This window comes from Carassius gibelio, chromosome A6, assembly GCF_023724105.1.
Source record: "Carassius gibelio isolate Cgi1373 ecotype wild population from Czech Republic chromosome A6, carGib1.2-hapl.c, whole genome shotgun sequence".
NCBI lineage: Eukaryota > Metazoa > Chordata > Actinopteri > Cypriniformes > Cyprinidae > Carassius > Carassius gibelio.
Genome location: NC_068376.1, coordinates 5,417,750 through 5,440,339, shown reverse-complemented (window position 1 = coordinate 5,440,339; position 22,590 = coordinate 5,417,750). Strand labels below are relative to the sequence as shown.

Sequence of the window (22,590 nt, the reverse complement as noted above, 5' to 3'; positions counted from 1 at the left end):
ATCTCACAATTTTAATTTGACACTTTCATAGCTTCTTTCCTCTCATGCTGACACAAATGCCCTGCCCTCCACTTAAACAGCACCCAGCTATACCAGGCATTCCAGACATTCTTCTCTGATACCTTCTCTAAACATTAAGACTTATATAAGCCACAAAATCTTGTGTAGGGAAAGAGTGAGAGAGCATCATTGCATTCAGTGTGCTTGATGTGAACATATTGTACAAAATTGTCTTCCAGTTTAGAGAACATCTGCTGAGGCTTCCTGCAGAGCAGATCTGGAATAGATTTCTCTAGAAGTAATCATCCCGAGTAATCAATGAAGTTAAAACAGAAGCAGAGCCAGAGCACTAATCTGTCTGGTCTTACTTCCTCTTGTTAGTCCTATTATGACAGCAACAATTTCAACAACATATATGGACAATTTAGATGCTAATCTTTTAGTTATGGATATTTTAAAATCTGGAGTATATATTCATACTCCTGTAAACCCTGTTTTAACATTTTGCCAGTAACATTTGACTTTTGAAAACATAGTGTTATATTCTATTAAAAAAAGTTAGTATTCTATTAAAAAAAGTTGCCTTTAGCAACGATCAACAATCTGTAAAGAGGGATTTAGAATAAGTAAAAAAAAAAAAAAAGTATCAAGATATAACAACATAACCAAAATAAGAATCAAATACAATAACAATTTTATGAAAGACTTAATAATAATAGTAATAAAATTATTTAAAATATATTTAGCTAATACGTTTTTCCTTCTTTTTTTTTTTTTTTTTTGATGTTTTACGGCGTTGGCGCCATCTTTTGATGCATATTCCGCCACCAACTGGGATGGAGTGTGAGGCAATGATGTCAAGGGAAATGATAATATATATATATAGCTCTCTCTCTCTCTCTCTCTCTCTCTCTCTCTCTCTCTCTATATATATATAACATCTGCCTATATTTTATGATATACATTTGTTCTTTTCATAAAATTAATAAAAGCTTTATAACTTTAATGAAAACTGTTTAACAGATTCTGTAATGTCGTCATATTAATTAATGCCAGCATATTTTTATTCCCCTTTTAACTGTATTCTTTCCCTTTCATATGACTTAGTTTCTGGAAGTCCACAATGATTAAACAGACCAGATTCATGTTTTCCTATAATCTGGAGTGATTTATTAAGAGTGTCCAATTCTCAGTCGAGATATAACTCTATCATCCCTTCTATGAAGCAGTTCTTACATGGCCTACTTGTTTATATATAGCCTATTATACAAATATAGCCTTATGTTACCTTTATAGCATCTCTTTTGCAATGTCTTTCTGACAGCTACTTTAATGAAACCTTTAATTTCTGATTTACTCAAGTGTATATGTATGTATGTCAGTATTTGTGTGTTTCACTATCTTGTCTAGCTCCTCACTTCCTTCCACTCCAGCATGAGCAGGCAGTCGTCTTCTTCTTCGGTGGTTTTTATTTGGCGGCTCGCTAACTGTCGCTCCCGCCAGAGCCCCGCCTCTCCTGCATCCGGTCGCGCGCCGCTATATATTCTTTAGCCTGGTCCCTTCCGCCGCAATTCCGCCTTCGTTCTCCGAACCCTTAACCTCGGTCTGAAGGAAAATCCGTTAAAATGGTGAGTCTTATTTTCACGTCGATTTTCAGTAAATGGCACTAAACGACTGTTTTTTGTATGTTAAACGTTATTTTACAGCGTGAGATGTTTCTCGTTTAGTGGAAATGACTTTTATTATAATTTTTTATTAAATCTGAATTACCGCCCTGTCTTAAAATATAAGACAGACGCTATGTTCGTTCGTTTAATCTTGGAGTGTAGCAGTGTTTAAAAGCATTTAACGTTAACGCATTTTGGGCGGGCGCGAGACAAAAGCGCGCGAACGCACGCACGCGCAGGAGCCTTGGGATGTGGCGCACTTTCGAACGACACGCCGAACAAAGAGAAAACGGCAAAGCCGAACTGATTCATGTAGAAAATTGATAAACGTCATCCTAAGGTACATGTATTAGTTATTCATGAATAGTATTAAAATTATAAATCTATAGGTTATGTTTTTTTTTGCTAGATTCGTGACTGGGCGGAGGAGCAGACACGTCAGAATTTCAAAGACGCGCATAAAAGTCTTTTGTTATTTCGCGACAGATATCGCGCCTTTTCTTGATCCTCTGATAAAAAAATATCGAAAACTAGGTGGTACCGGTGGGTGGGGGAAGGGACCAGCCCTGCCCTTTGGCTCTCTACAGCTATAAGCAGGGGTGCGCAAAACCGGTGCGCATGCGCGACCAAAATATAACAATGGGATGTGTTCAGACCGCTCATTTGTATACGGACATTCTTGACCGCTGCTAATGCACATTTACTGCTTAAGATCGACGAACTAATACTGTTTACAATTCATAATCAATCAAAGCTATGCGCTGCCGGTTGAAGGCAAAATGCAAAACTGCTGTTTCATTCACCGCTATACTCGACGGAGCTAAACCCGGCAGAGAAAACACTCGCATCTCGGCATCCCGCCAAAATAAAAGCTTGCTGATTTTAGATACGAAAATGAAAATAATAATAAAAAAAGTAAATAAATTGACTTCATTGTATTATAAAGTGCCTTTTTAATTTTATACTCCATTGAATTTTTAACAATCGTATTATCACACTGCTTATTTTATTAAAATACAAAATAAATAAATGCCGTTATACTGTTATCACTATTAATGATTTTTTAAAATATTTATATTTAATGAATCCCACTACGCTCATTGTGAGTACCAGTGTGCAGCCCTGGTAATAAGTCACGAGTTCTATGCTTCATATATAAGAATAAGTACTTCACATTTTGAAAATGAAAATAAGGGAGCAAAATGGGTGTATTTTACTCTTCCTAAATGTTGGGCCAAGTCAGCATTCAAGCCTGAATACGTTCTTGCAAATAAAAAATGACTGGAACCGCTGCAGTGTGGCTGGTTCGGAGCTGGTAATGGGTATTGATCCACATTCAGAGAAACTGATCTTCGGAAACCGGTCATCTTAGGCATTACTCTCCGTTACTGGGCACTGAGCAGGTTTCTGACATATGACAGAATTTGAGTTGAAGGAAAGTCCCTACCGGTCACATACCTCGTCTGTAATGTTAGGAATGTGTAATGATGCAGTGAAAAAACGTATATCGTCACTGCATTCAGAGGCACCATTCAACAGCTTTCCATATGAAAAGAGTAAACATCCTGCGCGTTCTGCTTTGTTTCCTGTAAGGATGTAATGTGTTTGTATAGATAGCTGCAGTCACGTCGTTTTCTGGGTTGAACAAAAATTTGTACAGTAATGTTTCCATTTTTTATAGATTTTAATAGATTGAATAACATTTCTTTACATGAGCACACAAATTTTCTTCAATTTTCCAAGTATGATGCTAACCTAACCTTAATTTTTTTTTTTTTCTTTTTTTTCTTGCTATAGCGTGAATGTATTTCAATGCACGTCGGCCAAGCCGGAGCCCAGATGGGCAATGCATGCTGGGAGCTGTATTGCCTGGAGCATGGGATCCAGCCAGATGGTCAGATGCCCAGTGACAAAACCATTGGAGGTGGAGATGACTCCTTCAACACCTTCTTCAGTGAGACTGGAGCTGGAAAACATGTTCCTAGAGCAGTCTTTGTCGATCTGGAGCCCACTGTCATTGGTAATAATTTTTTATACATTTTTTTTTTTTTCTGTCCCCAGCTTTTAAATTGAGCTTTGGAGCAACTTTAGGTGTTTTAACTTGTAGTTAAAAGAAGTTCCTCTCTTTTCCAGATGAGGTGCGCACAGGTACCTACCGCCAGCTGTTCCACCCTGAACAGTTGATCACTGGCAAGGAAGATGCTGCCAACAACTACGCCCGTGGGCACTACACCATTGGCAAGGAGATCATTGACCTGGTGCTGGACAGGACTCGCAAACTGGTAAAAGATGCACATACTGCCACAATCTTACCTATAAACTAGATATTAGTTAGGAAGATCACAGAACTTACTAGTTTGCCTTAAAACTGCTACTCACTAGACAATCAAATGGTTAATTTAGTTATAATTACTATGTTGTCGTTATATATCTCCCATAATGTTATCTTTTGCTTGCAGGCTGATCAGTGCACTGGGCTCCAGGGCTTCCTGATCTTCCACAGTTTTGGTGGTGGCACCGGCTCTGGATTCACCTCTCTCCTAATGGAACGCCTCTCTGTTGATTATGGAAAGAAGTCAAAACTTGAGTTTGCGGTCTATCCAGCTCCTCAAGTGTCCACCGCAGTGGTGGAGCCCTACAACTCCATTCTTACCACCCACACCACTCTCGAGCACTCCGACTGTGCCTTCATGGTAGACAATGAGGCCATCTACGATATCTGCCGTAGAAACCTCGATATTGAGCGTCCCACCTACACAAACCTCAACAGGCTGATCGGGCAGATCGTTTCCTCCATCACAGCATCCCTGCGCTTCGATGGAGCCCTGAATGTAGATCTGACTGAGTTCCAAACCAACTTGGTCCCTTATCCACGTATCCACTTCCCTCTGGCCACCTACGCCCCAGTAATCTCTGCAGAGAAAGCCTACCACGAGCAGCTTTCTGTTGCTGACATCACCAATGCTTGCTTCGAGCCAGCCAATCAGATGGTGAAATGTGACCCTCGTCACGGCAAGTACATGGCTTGTTGTCTGCTTTACCGTGGAGATGTGGTTCCCAAAGACGTCAACTCTGCCATCGCCACCATCAAGACCAAGCGTAGCATCCAGTTTGTGGACTGGTGTCCCACTGGATTCAAGGTTGGCATCAACTACCAGCCACCGACCGTGGTTCCTGGAGGAGACCTGGCTAAGGTGCAGAGAGCTGTATGTATGCTGAGCAACACCACAGCCATCGCTGAAGCCTGGGCTCGTCTGGATCACAAGTTCGACCTGATGTACGCCAAGAGAGCTTTTGTTCATTGGTATGTGGGTGAAGGAATGGAGGAGGGTGAGTTCTCAGAGGCCAGAGAAGACATGGCTGCTCTGGAGAAGGATTACGAAGAGGTGGGAACAGACAGCGTTGGAGAAGAGGATGAAGAAGGAGAGGAGTATTAAGTTGATGGCTTGCTGACCCTTGCACAACCAAGCAAGGCACCTCATGCCTGACCTAAAATATGTTAAATGTTCTGTTATGAAACCACATTCCATGAAATAAAAATGTTCCTTTTATGGGGGCAAATAAAAATGCAAAAATAATCTGCTACCATTGTCTTTATTTTTCTCTCTATAAAATTTAGAATATGTTTGTATGATTTTGTCAAAGGAGCAAAACGAAATCAGGCTAGACTAGACACTGAGTCTTGCCAAAGTCTCACAGTTTAAAGTAGCTGACGTGTATTATTGTGTCCATGTTAGATACCATGTTGTGTTCACTAGCGTAAGAGAAAAAGGAAGAAGGGTTTTCACAGGCATGCAAAAATAGAGCAGTATTGTTTGTGCTTTTAAAATGCTGATAAATTAACACGCCATACTGTGAAGGATTTTAAACCTATTTTGGAAACTAGACCGAAAAAGCTTACAATACAGGTATTTTATTTTTAAGAAACCTAATCTAAAAAATTTTTTTTAAATTGTGAAGTTGTCGACTTAAAAAAAAAAAAAAAAGTAGGACTTGGTAATTATCCTTTTTTTTCTGAAATGCTTGACCTTTTGGCTTTTATAAAGTGACTAAAATATTCAATTTGAATCACATTAAAGACACATCTCCTATATTTAATCTCTGCACAAACAACCAATTTTTTTTTTGTGGTGTCACTGTCAGACTTTTACTACAGTATTTCAAAAGCCTCCCACGATTATATTTATCTGCAAAACTAATTTGAATCATTTAAACCAAATCCTTGGAAATCATATCATGAGAAAACTACAATGTCAAACATGTCCAAGCATTTGACTCCTACTGCTCTATATTATAAGCCATGGAACCAAACTACATCATATTTTCGACACAGGCTAATCTTCTTATCCAGTCTCCTGCTTTGGATATAGTTTACAGATTAAACATGCACTCATGATGAATAGGGTTATGTGTTTGTCTTGCGTGTGAAACAGCAGAGCCGGATCTCTATAGGGAACAAACACACCCAAACATCTCAACCTCCAGTGAGTCACAGTGGCCACACACACACACACACACACACACACAGCTAAATATACAACTGTGTTCTACCAGAACAAGCAATGTTTATACAATACTGTATATGAATTATAATTCGCAGAATTAGCAGACAAATATCCCTTTTTAAAAGCCTATTTTCTTCCTGTGACTTTTTGACGTAGGGATGGAGTGCAAAAGGTTGTAAGCTACAAAGTGGCCTCTGCTCTGACTGCAGTTGGCACTCAGCTTATCTGTCACACACAGTTCAGTGAAGGGGCTGAAACAGTGGTCCAGATCCCGTGCAAACAAGTGAAAGAACTCCTTATTCTTACCACAAGCATGGGCTATATGTAAGATTTAAACACAAGTTTAAATGCAAAAGTTACATCCACAACGTCAGGGAGTTGCTTTTAGATTGCTAAGCTGTTCTGAGTGGTTTTTAACTCTTATGAGCATTCAGGAGTGTGCAGGATGACTTAAAATATTCAAACAAATAGTAATACAATTAATATTAATGCTATTATAAACAAAATAAAAAAGTTCTTAAATCTGTTCTAAAAAACAATCTATAAAATATTTAAGAAATAATAATAATTAATTCTCCCCCCTAAATAATAATCTGTTTGTTTCTCAATTTATGTTAATAAAACATTAGAAACAAGTTTACCTGTTTTGTCATCTATCACATAATATGATGTATAATTTATGCCAATACCACAAACAACGCAGAACAACTTCAGTGCTGAAAATTAATACTTGGGGTAAGAAGTTTGTTAAAATCCATAAACCCATGTTTGAGCAATAGTAATAGTCTAGCCTTAGCAAGCCCCACGTATTAAGTGGTTTTAGGATAAAACTAAAGACATAAATCAATGATGGAGGCTTAGAAAGAACTCCAGTGAGTGAATTATAATATTTTGTTTGACATATATTTTTAAAAATATAAATATTGGAAATGTTCCCTTGTAGTTTTTTCCCATTTCACACAAGTTGTACAGTATTTCCTTTATTTTATAAAAACTTCAGGGCTTTACAAAAAGAGCTTCAGAAATCCCATTAAATCTCACATCACACTTTATAAATACTGTAAATGTGTCTCACAGGGGAAATCTCAGCATGATCTGGTATCTCCCTCAGAGCAGGCAGAGATAAACCCCTCCCACCAATGGTAAATGCTTCCATTTATGGGCATATATGCAGTACCCCGTATCTTCCCAATTAGACCGCAGGTCATTCATCGTGCTTGCTGTTTATCAAAAGGTATTAATACTGGTTAGCCGGTATATTCAGACCTGCAGGCCTACCGCTAAAGGGTTAGCGTAATACTCTGCTCTGGATAAAGTAATGCATGTTTTGTTTTGGTTTTTTTTCGCACTGAAACATACCACAAATGGGTGCAACTATTTTTTTCAAATATTCAGATCAATCGTTACAGTTTCAACTATTGATTCCTGATTTTGCTAGCTCTGACTCTAATCATTTGACCTTGCTTGAACCGGCTCTGACCCCATCTAACCTCACCCTATCGTACCGTGCTGCCCTCCACTAATCGCTGTCGTCGTCAGACCAGCCAAAGTGGTTCATGGTGATGGCCATGTTCAGTTTGCGTCCCTCACGAACACTGCAGGACTTGGAGGAATTCTTCTTTGCTTGCATATTCAACTGTATCCCTGACTGGCTGATGAGGTTGCCACTGGGAATGTTCATATCCATGTCAAAGACGCTCCCGAACCCCAGCATGAGCTTCTGTAGGCTGGCCTGGCCCAGATCCCCGTTACTGCAGGTTGATGAAATCTGACAGCTGACCTCCGAGCTTTTGCTCTCCTCCATGTGAGCCTCATAGAAGGACTCAGCACTGAGAGTAGCTGCCAAGGGGGAAATATGTGAAAACAGCTGCGGAAAGAACAAAGTCAACTGAAAGTTAGTAGATAGTTATTTGAATTAGAGGTGGAAATGTACATTCACATTTACACTACAATTACGTTAAATGGAAACTACAGCAGTCCTATTCCTTCTGGCCTACAAATCTGCATGATTTTCTAAGATTTTTAAAAATACTTTGGCACTTAAAGCTTTTATCTAAAATGCATTATATAGGTACTCATAAATGTATGGTATAATGCACTGTATATTTTCATAAATAATTGTAACGTTAGTTGAAAATAAAATGCATTTTAATATTTAAAGGCTTGTTTATGTTTAAATGTTTTCTAATACTTTCTAAAGGTGTAACAATGAATATATAAGTATTATAATGTATAATGTAATGTAACACTTGTAGTGTTCTTTAAAAAAAGTTGCAGATAATATAATATTAATGAAATAAAGGCCTCAGTGTAATTAATGAGAGTACATTATTATTAGTTTCTTAACACTTTTGAAAATGACTGCACTAAGTGCACTTTGTAATAATATCAAATCAAAACTTAAACTTTAAAGTGCATTTTAAATCATTAGGTTTAATTATTTTAGCCATGCTTTAATGAAGAGACTTATTTTGATTTGTTGACTAAAAGCACAAGTACTTTATGATATTTTAACTGTAGTGTGGTATTCAGTATTACATTTAATATAGCCTACTGTATGTAATACTAAGCTGCAACTTCATTACAGTTTTTTTTTATTACAAATATAAAATAAATACTTAAAAGTAAGCTCATGTATACTTCTTTCTTACACTTCTTCATCATGAGCTCATGTTACTGTGTACACTGTATTATTGCAGATTTTCTCTATGCAAATGTAATAACCTTCTATGCTATCCAAAATTTGCCTGACACAATTAAGGCACACAACCAGTAATGTTGCACACAGTTCAAAGGTTTGTTTTAGACCACACTTTGTTGAAGTTTCACTTCTCCTTTGAGTGACTTCCTACTTTATCTGAATAATGCATGTCACATGAAAACATGAAAACATGACAATGTCCGCATTCTGCAACTTAAAAAAACTGTGCATTGGTGTCTCATTTAAAACTTTTGATTAAAATAGTTTAATAGGTCTTAAAATTTCATAAATGAATAAATTGGGAATAGCAGGCATGTAAAATGGAACTTCCCCAAAACCCCAAAAAAGACACTCCACAGTAAGCCAACTATGTTTAACCTCAATGTCTTCAAGTTGACCTAGCTATTTTGGCAAACAAACTTGGAGCTATCAAAACTCAGTGTCTGAAGGAAAGCGGAAAACGCATCAGAAACGCAAACGGTTTTACGCATCATTTACACATGGTTTGGAGCAGGCGTATATTTTTCGTGTTCCATATCTAACATTTTGAAAATATGAACATTGTCATCAATCCAAAAAGTTAAGTAAATCCAGTGGCTTTACAGATGATTTACACAAACACACACACACACACACACACAAATTAATTCTGCTCGTGAATTAGGCCCATAGTGTATACTTCCTTCTTTCTCCTCCAGTATCTCAGCTTCACATGCATTATAAGTAAGTAAACATAAGACAACTTATAAGTAAACCATTCATAGGTGGATTTGCAGCAGAAAGTATAAACACAGTGACACTATCAAAACTATCAAGACCAGCCCAACACAGCAATTTTAGCTCAGAGTTTTTGTTGGAAATGTTTATCTGTGTTTCTGTCCAATATCAGACCAGGGGAGTTTGAGAATACTCTTTATAGTCATCATATTACAATAGATCCCACTAGTGGAGCAAAATTGACATGCTCAAAAAAAGTGTAGGGTCCACTAATGGCATCAAACCGAACTGTAATACAGTAAGGGGAGTCGTGGCCTAATGGTTAGAGAGTTGGACTTGTAATCTGAAGGTTGTGGGTTCGAGTCACAGGTATGGTATAGGAGTTGTTGGTGGGGAGGATGAATAACCAGTGCTCTCTTCCACCCTCAATACCATGACTAAGGTGAGACCATTTAGCAACTGAACCCCCATCTGTTCCCTGGATCCTGGGGAGGGCTGCCCACTTTGGGGTATGTGTTCACTACTGTGTGTGTGTGTGTGTGTGCACTAGGATGGGTTAAAAGCAGAGCACAAATGAGGACTCACAGGAGTGCAGGATCTGGATCTTTCCATAAGTCTGTTTTCCCACTCTGTCAGTCGTCTCTCTCTTTCTGCCAGCTCCTGCTCCTTACAGCTCAACTCCATCTCCAACTGCTTTAAGCGTTCCAGCGTCTCCTCAATCTCACACCTTACAGAGAAAAGACACAAGAAGTTTGATTAACACAGTGTATCATTCTCTCCAAACCGAAATGCACCTTTGACCTAAAAAAAAAAAAAAGCCAGCTATCTGCAATTCCTGTCTGTGCCAGTAGGTGGTACTGTTTGCATGTACTGTATGCTAAACCATACAACCCTCCACTCAAAGCCCTTCCTTTGGCTATTTTTAACAGGTATGTGAAGGAAGGCCAGAATGCCCCCCTCCGCCCTCAAAAGCCATATCAGCCCCTGCCAAAATCTCTCCACACACATTCTCAAAACGGCCCTCCTGCTAGAATTGATTTCTCTACCACTCTCATGAGGAGCGTTTCCAGAATGTCTCACCCTCCCTCTTTCTCCCCCTTCTGCTCCACGCTCTTTTTCCATTCCTCTGACATATCTCTCTTCATGCACTGCAGCTCTGCCGAAGTCAAGCATTCATTGTGTTTGTTTCCTTACTCGTACTTCTGTGTTGTAATCTAGTCAAAATCTAGTCTACACACTTTTTACTTCTATTATAGTTCCTCAAAAACATGATACCCACAAAATTTCAAAGCAAGATAAACTTAACAGAAAATAAGTTTATATATATTTATCATGGTGTACTTTAACGCACATGCATGTTTTGCTAGTTTTGATAAATCAACAGACAAACTGAAATTATTTTTTGCAGTAATTTCCACATTGTTCATGGCTCTTACATACAGTTACTTCCTGTTTCATATCTGGGTTTTTAATGTATGCTTTATGTGTTTTTAATTCCTGTAAGTTCCTGTTTCTAAAGTACACACTTTTTACAATTCGGTTATATGTGTCCATATGAATCACACTTGTCATTTGTACAAATGAATACAAAACCCTTCAATATGTTGGCAATTTTTAGTTTGAACTGAAGAGCATGCTTATAACTTCTTTATTTAATTTAACACTTGCGGACACTAGAAGGTTCTGGACTGGACGTACCTCCACTCTGCTTTGTTATGTAAGAAGGAGTTGCACTGGCCGGGCAGTTTGCTGTCGTTTTTCATGGTCTCAAGGGTGCTCAGGATCTGTTTGAACTGTGGCCTTTCCTGGAGATGAAAGTTTTATTATGTTTATTATGGCAATAATTCAGTTTTTGTTCAAGCATTCATTAAAATGATAAAAACCTCATCCACTCTCTTTTTTTGGTTGCTTTCTCATTTAGCTCTTAAAATGTTAGCTCATAAACCGTCTACACACATACCTACCAACAAATTTGAGAACTCATGAAAACTTCACACTGAGGTCAGTAAGAATAAATGGCATAATTTGCCCTAATTTTTTACACCGTTCACATTGAATTTGATTATGAATCACCATTCTCTGCAAAAAATAATAATGATACACTAATTCTCCACTTGCTGACAAAAGAGAACAATCTAAAATGATTATTGCAGTTATTTCGGACTCAATCTGAAGATGTTCACAAACATGCATAGTTTCATAGTTTCAAATCTTGACTTCATTTGAACAGAACAGCTGCTTGTGATGTTCCTTCATTTGCAAGGCTCATCTGCTGAATGACTAAATGTAGACAGTCATTAGGATTCTAGTGATCCTGAACATCATGAGCTGAATTTCCTTTCTATCCCACCACGTACCTTGGGCTCTGCAATCCAGCAGCGTCTCATCAGGTCTGCAAAGCTAGCGGGGCAGCTGCTGGGAATGGTCGGCCTCTGGAACACATGACCCATACAAATACCACAGACACAAGCACACGCATTAGAATCCAGTTCGAAAACCCATTATAGCAGCCATTGCATAAAATTCTAATTTTAGCACTTTAGTCTGGCTTAAACTCTCAAAAGCAACGGCTGCAAAGCGTTCCTCTGGGTTAAGTTTACATCACAAATCAAATAGAGTGTATATCTCCATTTTCAAAGAGTCTGATATATAATAACCAGCATATAAGGATTAACAAAGAGCTTTTACATGGGTGCTGTTTACACGGCTAAGTGATAAAACGGAGTTCTCACTCAAGATTAAGGAACTTTAAGAGCATGTGAGGAGAGATGCTGTAATGGAGACTTGTCGAATCTCATTTGATAAGCCACACATGTAGGAACCTAATACTGTCCAAGTAGCTATAGCGGCACAGTATTAGATCTGACAAACAGCAATGGCACACCACATAATCATGAGTCCACGAGAGAATGGAAACTGCTCCTTCCCACTGGGAATTTAACATAAAACCAAAATATCTTTTCATTCATCTTTTGACCTCTCCCACTTCCCCTTTGCCAACATTTTCTCTTAACAGTACTTGCTCCCTTTCTCTCTGTCTCAGGCTGGGATGTTTATCTAAAAAGGTTTCATGACAACCCCCTACAGCACTAAAACCCCTGTGGTCTTCACTTGATGGCTTCTCTGCAGACGCATACAAGAGATCTACAATATATCTTAAATCTCTGTAATGTGTGCTAGTGCTCAATGAAAGTTGCAGAGGGTCTTGTACACATATAGAGGGAAGCTTCTGGATCAGCCCGCTATAAATAAACAGCTAAAGCAAGCAATGGAATCCATTATCATACTGCTCCGTTCCGTCCCACAGAAAGAACGAGAAACATAACTGTTCAAAAAGATTATGATCAGTTGTGATCCATGCAAAGTCTGTTCCAAATGTTAATCCCCATCATTACTTTTAATTTCTTTAGGTCAAATTTTTAGGAAGCACTGCTTGTTTACATCTTAGCTTCCATCTTTTATGTCAGCATTCTTTTAACATGTGTCAGGCAAAATGTCCAGTTCTGAATGGCAACTGGGCATAACACATGCGTTTTGTTGAGAATACATGCAATGCACATGTAAATGCAAATATGTGAATTGGATTGCAAAGTTTAGGGTTCAAATAAACAAGACTTTCAGAATCTGAAATCCAATTGGATTCAGTCAAACTGAAGAAAATGAGTGCATGTAAACAAAGCTAGTGAGAGAAAGCTAGTGATTCTATACATATCAGAATTCACAAATGCATTCGGTATTTAAAAGTATTGCTTAAAAAGTTCAATCTAATTAAGGTTCGCTATTTGTTGCTTATGTACAATTATGTCACTCTCTGGATGGATCTAACACTCTGATTCGTAGCTGAAAGCATGATAAACTCCACCAAAATGTGATAAATGAAAACACAAATGAGTTTTGTTGGCACAGATTCTATGTGGGAAACAGAGGTTAAACAGAGGTTCCAGTCTAGTGAGGATGCAGCTGTCTATGTAGGACAGAAGGCAGTTCACTAAGATCTGGAACAAAGCCAGGAAAAGAGTCTGCCAAAGTTAACTATTACACTACTGACAATGTATGAAAGACATATTCACTGCTAAACTGACTTTAAAACTTAAACAGTAATGTAACTATACTAACATTACATTCATTCGGTGGTTTTACAGTATTAGCATTCCTCTCTTAAGAACACTGAGGGATTGTGGGATACTGTGTAGTACCTCATGTTTTTCCACCACCAACCAGGCCACCTGCAAACCCTCAAAACCTTTAAATGGCACTTCTCTGGTTAGCATCTCCCACAATACCTGCAGGACAAAGCACAAATCAAACAATAAATGTGCATATGTCCTGGCATTGCTCTCTACAACAAATCTGGCCTATTCCACAAACACAAACATATATGGGTTGAACAACACTTGGAATGCAGTTTACGCAGACTGTGTTTGAAATAACAATTAATTCAGACAGTCAAACATACACACACACACACACACACACACACACACACACACACACATCCTAGTATGAACAATCATAGCTTATATGAATAAACATACTTGTATGAACAAACAATTATTTTTTTATTACTTTAAAAATACAAGCCTCAGCATTTGCTTTTCTTTTTTCCATGGGATACAATAGTAGATATTTAGAGAAATTTCCTGGCTGCTCCGTTTTATACAATGAAACGGAAACCATAATACTTTTTTTTCAGGATTCTTTGTTGAATTTAAAAATGTTTTTTTTGTGACAATGTAAAAGTCTTTTTATGTGTCCCTTTTGATTAATTATGATGTATCCTTGCCAAATAAAAGTATTCTTCAAAACGCTCGTGAAAAAAACAAAATTTAGTTTTCACAAGACTGTGATGACACATTTAACGGTCATCAGCATTGAAATTCCTTGAAAGTTTTTCATATTTGCATATTTAGAAAATGTATGTACATTTATAACAATATTCTTCGTATTATATCACCTTAGCATCAAATTACAAAAAAACTGTTAACGCTAAAGCGAGAGTGTTTCTAATATCTGTGGGAGAGATGGTTTAATTTGACATCATTCTCTCTTCTGACTGCTGTTATCAGTCTTTCTCAATTTTTTTCCTTTATTGAAACTCATGAAAACACTATTGTGGAGTTTTTTTGCTATTTGAGCAAATGGGAATGCAAAAAATATATTTGTGGTACTCTCCCATTCGCTCTCTTCAAGTTAACCCAACTATGACGACTTCCGCTGCAGAAAATGTGAAACCCAGAAATGTGAAAAAGGTCCATTTGAATCGGGCAGAATTTTAATTCTTAAACTATCCCATTTTATGAACTCTTTTTTAACATTTTCATTCCAGGGACACAGAGATAGAAAAACGTGATCACAGCACATTTATACTACAAATGTAAGTCATACAAATATAAGTACTGACCACGCCGTACGAGTAGGTGTCACATGTTTCTGAGACGGGCAGACTCTGGATCACTTCAGGGGCCATCCAAGGGAAGGTGCCCACCAGAGACATGTGCGTTGTGTGAGAAACCAACTTAGATGCTCCAAAATCACAGATCTGACACCAACAAACAGGGACAGTTAAATTGATATTATATGAGCACAGTTTAAATCCAAAGATTTAATTACGAAGGAAACATACCTTTAATACATTGTCTGCAGTTAACACAACTAATGGAGAGAAAATAAATAGTTATTGGTGTATAATCATCATGTTTGCATTTTTTGCTTGTGAAATTGCTCACAGCTCACCATTTCTTGACTTCAGGTCTCTGTGAATGACTTTCACAGGAGCCTCGGCGTGTAAATAATGCATTCCTACAGAGAAACAAATCACAGAACCAGCCATTAGCTCATAAGGAAATGCGACTGAGCTCATTCCATAAAAACATGTATTCATACAGGCACACACCTTTAGCAATATCCATCGCCCAGGTCATTACTTGATCCATATCCATCTCCTCACTGTCAACACTGGACAAATATTCATACAGTGATCCTCTGCTGGCATATTCTACAATACAAACACACAAACCATATACATGTCACCACATGTGTCAACTAAATGTTGTGGAGCTGATATATCCTTAAGATGATAGCTTCATTTGTTTGGAACATATATACAGTACTCGGGGGTCGGTAAGATATTTGCATGTTTTTTTTTAAGTCTTTTAGGTTGCATTTATTTGATCAAAGATAAAGTAAAAAAAGTAATGTTGCGAAATATTATTCAACTATATGTTTTCGTATTTAATAGATTTTAAAATGTAATTCATTCCTTTGATGCAAACTCCAGTTAACAGTGTCACACGATACATTACAAATCATTCTAATATGCTGATTTGCTGCTCAATGAACATTTTTATTAGTAGCAATGTTGAAAACTGATGTGCTGCATGATATCTTTGTGGAAACCAATTATTCTTTTTTCATTCTTGGACGAATAGAAAGTTCAAATGAACAGCATTTATCTGAAATAGAAATGTTTAGTAACATTATAAAAGTCAATTCAATACATTATTGTCGGATGTATTAAAAGTACTCATTTTTGTGTATTGCTTGTCATTGTAACCAGTTTACATACAGAGAAGCAGAAAGGAGTGAGAGAGAATAGCTGAACCAGCAAAAAGTTTGTCTCATGTCGAGATGTCAATCAACACATGAGATCATCTATCACCAACCCTCGAGTAAAGTCAGACACAGCTTAGCACACTCAGGGCTTCCCATTTACACACACACACATCTACAGACACACAGGGAGCAGATGCTGGCAACAGTCAGGGAATTTACTGAATATCCAGCTGACAAAGCCACTGACAGACATGCTCTCGAGAAATGATTAGGCCACATTAATCTGCTCATAAGCGCATTTCCATCCCTGGAGAAAAAGATCACAATAGGATGTTTAAAAAATAGCAAGACAACTGTGTAACCATGTAAAGCGTGTAAATGTGCATCTGTCCTCTTGATGAATTATCCTCAACCCCTGATTACCCACAAAGCTTTTTACAGTCACAACAACATGGCTTTTCAAGAGAGGGATACAAGAGGAGGTATCATATAAACTCTGAATTGCATCCTGCATAAGAACCCTAGTTCTGAGATCTCAACAATAACTGAGAAACATCACTTTTTTTTGTCTTATTAAAGCAATAAAACATATAACTGGTTATGAAACAGAAACAGAGCACATTGTATTATTACCTGTGACAATGCCATAGTTAGGCGCCTCCAGAATGGCTCCGTAGAACTGAATAATATTTTTGTGGCTCAGGACACTCAGAATCTCAGCCTGGATGAGGCGAAGGAAAAAAAACAAAAACAGATGCCGAGGTGAAAGTCACAGACTGCGGTCAAACACTCAGACTCAAATGAGTGCTGCATCAATGTCATCAAACTATTTTTTCATTACAGTATGTCAAGGTCAGATACTATGCTAGAAATGTGCGCGAACGTGGAGCTATTAACAGTATTGTGGGACATGTCCGCTGGGACTCTGAATGGCTTCAGCCAGGAAAGCTGCTAAACTCTGTAGGACAGACTGTGTCAGTGCTGCTGAGCGTTCATTAATACTGACAGCAACACACACCGCCTGCAAACCAACATTAAGATGCTACATTTTACACTTACAATATATCAAATTTGCTTTAGACAAAGAGAAATAGAGAAAGGCGGGGGAGAGATGAAGGGAAAGAGATGGTCATGGGAAACTGTGCATCCTTACACTCCCCCTCAGTCCTGACAATAAACAAGTTTTAATGGATGGATGGAATACAGGAAATGATGCAACACTGGCTATGTACACACATACTGTGTCCAGCTTTCTCAGCATTTAGATTATGTACTGAATTTAATTATAAAACTCTATTTGCATAAATTGCATTTAGCATCATATGTATATAAGGCATGAATAACATATTATAAACATACACATCATGATTTTCTGTACAGCTGCTTTGAAACAATATGCACTGTAAAAGAATATTTGACTTGGCTCACTTAAACTACCAAAATAACAATACATTCATAAACACTAAATAAACTGTGAGTCTAACAAACCTCAGCGTCAATCTTCAGCAGTTTTTTGACAGCCACTTCTTTGTCCTGTGAGATCCAGTGTGCCCGGTACACGCTCCCAAAACTCCCGCCGCCGCAGTTCTCATAGAAGCGGACGTCATCGAAACGGATCTGAACGAAGCTAGCGCTGAGGGACGACATCTCATACTGACATTCACTCTTCCTGAGGAAAGAGAGAGACAAAGCAGATTAATATATATAAACATATTAGGCCAATGAAGTGATCAGTATAATGTGACAAATTATATATTTTATAATATTATTAATAATAAAAACATAATAGAAATAAAAGTTGCAACAAAAATATAAACTCAGTAAACAGCTAAACAAAATATTTTTAAGGAAAATTAAAATTCTGTAATTTTTTTACTCACTCTCATGTTGTCCCAAACCTGTATTATAGATTTTTTTGGTGCTGAACATAAAAGCAAGATATTGGGGGTCATTTGACTTGCTTTGACGTGTTCCTGTGGCTCAGTGGTAGAGCATTGTGTTAAAAGTGCAAAAGGTTGTGGGTTTGATTCCCAGGGAACACATATTAGGTTAAAAAATGTATAGCCTGAATGAACTGTAAATTGCTTTGGATTAAATCGTCTGTGCGTAAATGTGTAAATGATTTCACCTATGTCACGCATGACCTTTCCAATGTGATGACGTTATGTGTGAGATTGAGCTGGGGCAAGATGAGCATTTGTGGTTAAAAAGTATAATTACATTAAAAAAATTTGTACAATGCTAGATAAGCCCCTTAATCCTCGGCTGGGATCGTGTAGAGCCCTTTGAAGCTTCAATGAAACTGCAATTTGGTTGTTCAACCCGTTGGGTCACATTTGTAGGCCACTATGAAGAAAAATCCTTTTTTTCATAGGGGGGGGGGGGGGGGGGGGTGAGTAAATTATCAGGAAATTTTTATTCTGGAAGTGAACTACTCCTTTATCAATTTTTTTCAATTTCTAATATCTTTTTTTTGCTGATCAGGATTTGTGCTGCAAGAGTTTTCCCCAAGTTTTCTTTTTGTTTTGTTCAGTTTTGCAGATACAAACCTCTTGTGTGGATGGGCCTTGGGGAAAGGTTTTCTTTGGTTAGTGAGTGAGTTTCTTGACTCCTGTAAAGTAGAATACAATTTAAAATTTAAACACAACTTTAAATTAATGATAAATATTACATGAAAAAGTTACACTTAAAAAAACTTAGTTGCCTTGTCAAGCTGGAAAACTAAAATACTAAACCAACACTAAATTGAAAATAATAATATATAATTTTAAAGCACATAACAAAATGACCAGTCTTAAAATGGCACTGAAAATATAAAAATAAAAAGTAATTCAAAATAGTCAAGCTTTAGATGCTCTAAACTACACCAGGGACGCATGACTTCAGTGCCACCAATCTTTATTTAAACTCTACAAGTTGGAAACTTTTGAATTAGAATAGTTTGCAGGATGCCAGTATAAACACAACAAGACTGAGTTTTCCTGTTCGGCATGACAACGTTTAATGTTCCTGACAATCTCTGTACTCCCATCTAGCCACTTATTTACTAGTAAAAGTTTATTAAAGTCAAAAGTGAATTATTACTGTTGTATTTTAATGTTGTAGAATAAAACATGAAAATATCATGAATTTTTGTTTTAGGACAAATTTTATTTCAGGCATTTAACCACCCAATGACTCAATGAGAAAAACAACACATTTACTTTGGAACGATGGAACCAGAAGTGTAAAACTGATAACATGTTTTCAAGCTTTAAGATTTATTCCTGCTGCACTGTATGTAGAACAATTAAAACACCTCTAAAGCAGAATGCTACACAGTCATGCATAACTGTAAGAATGATGAATTATGATGATTCTTATTCAATCAGAGCATGAGAGGAGTTGAGTTGGGTGGGGGTCTATTTGAAAGTTCTGCCCTCTGCATGTTCACATAACCGCAACAACTTACAGTACATGTGCCTTTGGTGTGCTCTGCTACATCTGTAATTGGACTCCTGCCACTTTTGTCTACACTAAACTACACTAAATCTGTTTATTGAACTGGGTGCAGAGGATTAAACAAAGTTCAGCACTGATATGACTATGCACATGTTAATGGGCTTGTTTGAACTCATGTCAATGAACCAGATATTTATAACCTGTCCCTTGCTTGTCCAGAACATGTTGTCACAATGTTGGAGTTGGTCTGATTATTCTCCCATGATTTCCCAGGTCTCTATGATATTCTGATATGGCTGGAGGCCCCACACGGGGTTCTGTACATTGCCTCAAAAGAGCCCACCCTTATGTCTCTAGCATTTTCTGTCACCTAGATATGGCTGAGGTCATGAGGGCTGTGAGGACATTTTCACTATTTCATAGTTTGCCAAGCAAAAGATGCAAGTATGATTGCTTGTGTACATGATACATATATATATATATATATATATACATATATATATATATATATATATATATAGTTATATATATACATACACACACACACACACACACACAAACACACACATTTATATAAATATGGTTTAGGCTTGTGAGATTTACTTAGAAACAGAAAGTGTTAAGAAAATTCACAATGGCAATTACACACATTGAATTAAACAATATATTTTGAATTAGAAAGGTAGAGATTTTTTATTTACTCCAGTAATCTTTTTTTACAACTCAAAATCATTTTCTATCATTGAAAATTGTTAACAATGAACAATTATCAAAAAGGTTTTTTATTACACCATTAAAGTTCACCGATAAGTTTTACTTTCAAATCATGTATTTGTTTTTATGGAATTTTATAAAAAAGGGTTCAGCACCAAAAAGGGTTCAATTATTGTCACAAACCGGAGAATACTAAACTAGAACTGTTTAGAAATAAAAAAATAAGTGTGTATTAGCTTAAATTAAACTTAAAAGTACTTCCATGTGACAATGTTTTTTTAGAATAATATATTTTGATTAATAAATTAATAATTAAAGTTTATATATATATATATATATATATATATATATATATATATATATATATATATATATATATATAGTTTCCATTGTCTCTCAATTAGATTATAAAAATGCATGTACAAGAATTAGAATAATGTTGTTATAAATGAAGTATAACTTACTCACACTGCAGGACATTGCAGTTACTGCTTGACCTCAACTAACCATTAAGTGTGACGAAACCAGTCGCAACAAACACAAGTTGAATTTGCCAGTATTTCCAAATCCAAGAGTGTACTTCTGAATACTTATCTTTCAGCCCAGGCTCATGTTAGCTTTCACCTCTAATGTAGTAAATGTTGATGCTGTTGTAGTTGTTAATGGGGTCTGGTTTCTTATACATTACTAGCACATGCGTCACTCTTCCCTGAAATCTATGACCTCAACTCAGATTGGCTTTCCTAGTTTAGAGTGACCAACCTATGTCCTGTATGTCCACAGTCTATCACATAAAGAGCTCTCGGTCTCTAAAAACAACCCTCATATCATCACTGACACTGGGGCCCGATGGCTGTCACATCAGGGGCCAACAGGAGTCAAGTGTGTCACACAGGTAACTATTTTTAACCAGAAACAGCTCATTCATACATCGGAATTGATTAATTGCCAAAAAACATCCTAACATATCTATCTATCTATCTAAATATCTATCTATTATGTAAATATAAATGAATATAAAGTTTTAAGTTAAATCATTCATTTGTAGTATTTCCACATCACACGTTCTTATATGTGCACATATTTATGTTCTTTGTAAAGGAATTTGTAAACAGTGTTGTTCTTTATGATTTGCTAATATTTTTAGGTCCCCTCCATTTGAGGTTAAATACTTTGGAATAGTCTGGAAAACTTCAGAATACTATTGTACAACGTGCAATATATTATACTTCTGTATAAAAGATTCTGTAAAAAGCAAAAAACATAAATGACAAACATTATCTCACACTCTCCTGAAGAATCAGCTGCAGAGTTAAAACTCATCCCACGCAATGATATAGCAAATAATGTTACTATTAACACATACATAGCATAATGTGTGTTCTGATAAACATTTAAAAGCATGGTTTCTTACCTGCTAGTCGTGTTTTCCGTGCGGTCCGGTGAAACGCGTTTGCCTGTCGCACTCTGAACAATCCCAGTCATAAAATAATATGCGGAGCCCCATGTCTCGTGTTACCGCACTTCCATAACAGGACACTTCGAAGTTGGGACGGCTGGACAAATTATGAATCCTACTACGGTAAAGGCTTGAATTATGAATATGAATTACGACAATCTGACGTTAAGCGGAAACCAAACGGAGAGGCCAATACGTAACCGAATTAATATTCATGAGTCAAACCCCAGCGCCAATGAGCTAGACGTTTTACGTAATTAATATTAATTAGCCAAGCATTCGGCATAATGTCACAGGTGTCACGGTGTTACAAATGTAATGACAACAGCGCCTCTACACGGACACAGGCAGGCAATGAAAGGGTTTAAAAAGTAACTAAATAGATAAATTAATGTTTGTTACTAATTATATTCATAAAATAATTAATCACTAAATGTCTCACATTTTATGTAGGCCTACATTCAAGAGAGTTAGAAATGGATCGAAAATATATATAAAATAATATATATTGATGACGCATATTCACATGCACATATCATTGCCTTGAAAATGTATAAATACCGCATTGAAATCTCCTTTATTTACCTGTACTTACCAGTTGCAATACTCTATTGGATTTTCGTATGGAATTAATATATATTTTTTTATATATTAATTTATTATATATTAATTTATCATTTCAATATAATATTTGAATATTGTTCTGTTATGCGTCAAATATAAAAGCATTAGTTTACCTAAAAATGAAAGTAACTAATTTACGTCTTTCTGTGTTCTTCTTATGAAATAAATTTGTACAGGTTTTGAAACATATGAGTATGAGTAAATAATGAC

The 22,590-nt window shown here is 36.8% G+C and overlaps 2 protein-coding genes across 2 annotated transcripts; one reads left to right on the top strand and one right to left on the bottom strand.

Moving 5' to 3' along the window:
* Positions 1-1,482: 1,482 nt before the first annotated feature.
* LOC128015345 (tubulin alpha chain) lies at positions 1,483-5,245 on the top strand. The gene is made up of 4 exons (XM_052599101.1): positions 1,483-1,628; positions 3,465-3,687; positions 3,801-3,949; positions 4,127-5,245. Exons 1-4 carry the CDS (start codon positions 1,626-1,628, stop codon positions 5,102-5,104), a joined length of 1,353 nt encoding a protein of 450 aa, XP_052455061.1. The 5' UTR covers positions 1,483-1,625; the 3' UTR covers positions 5,105-5,245.
* Positions 5,246-7,136: 1,891 nt separating this feature from the next.
* On the bottom strand, positions 7,137-21,921 carry LOC128015346 (mitogen-activated protein kinase kinase kinase 20). Its single transcript, XM_052599102.1, has 13 exons — positions 21,712-21,921; positions 18,692-18,753; positions 17,631-17,811; positions 16,776-16,863; positions 15,484-15,585; positions 15,324-15,389; positions 15,214-15,242; positions 14,992-15,129; positions 13,787-13,873; positions 11,948-12,022; positions 11,289-11,395; positions 10,176-10,317; positions 7,137-8,039 (listed from the first exon to the last, which is right to left on the bottom strand). The coding sequence occupies exons 3-13, from the start codon at positions 17,787-17,789 to the stop codon at positions 7,692-7,694; spliced, it is 1,341 nt and encodes a 446-aa protein (XP_052455062.1). The 5' UTR covers positions 17,790-17,811; positions 18,692-18,753; positions 21,712-21,921; the 3' UTR covers positions 7,137-7,691.
* Positions 21,922-22,590: the final 669 nt, after the last annotated feature.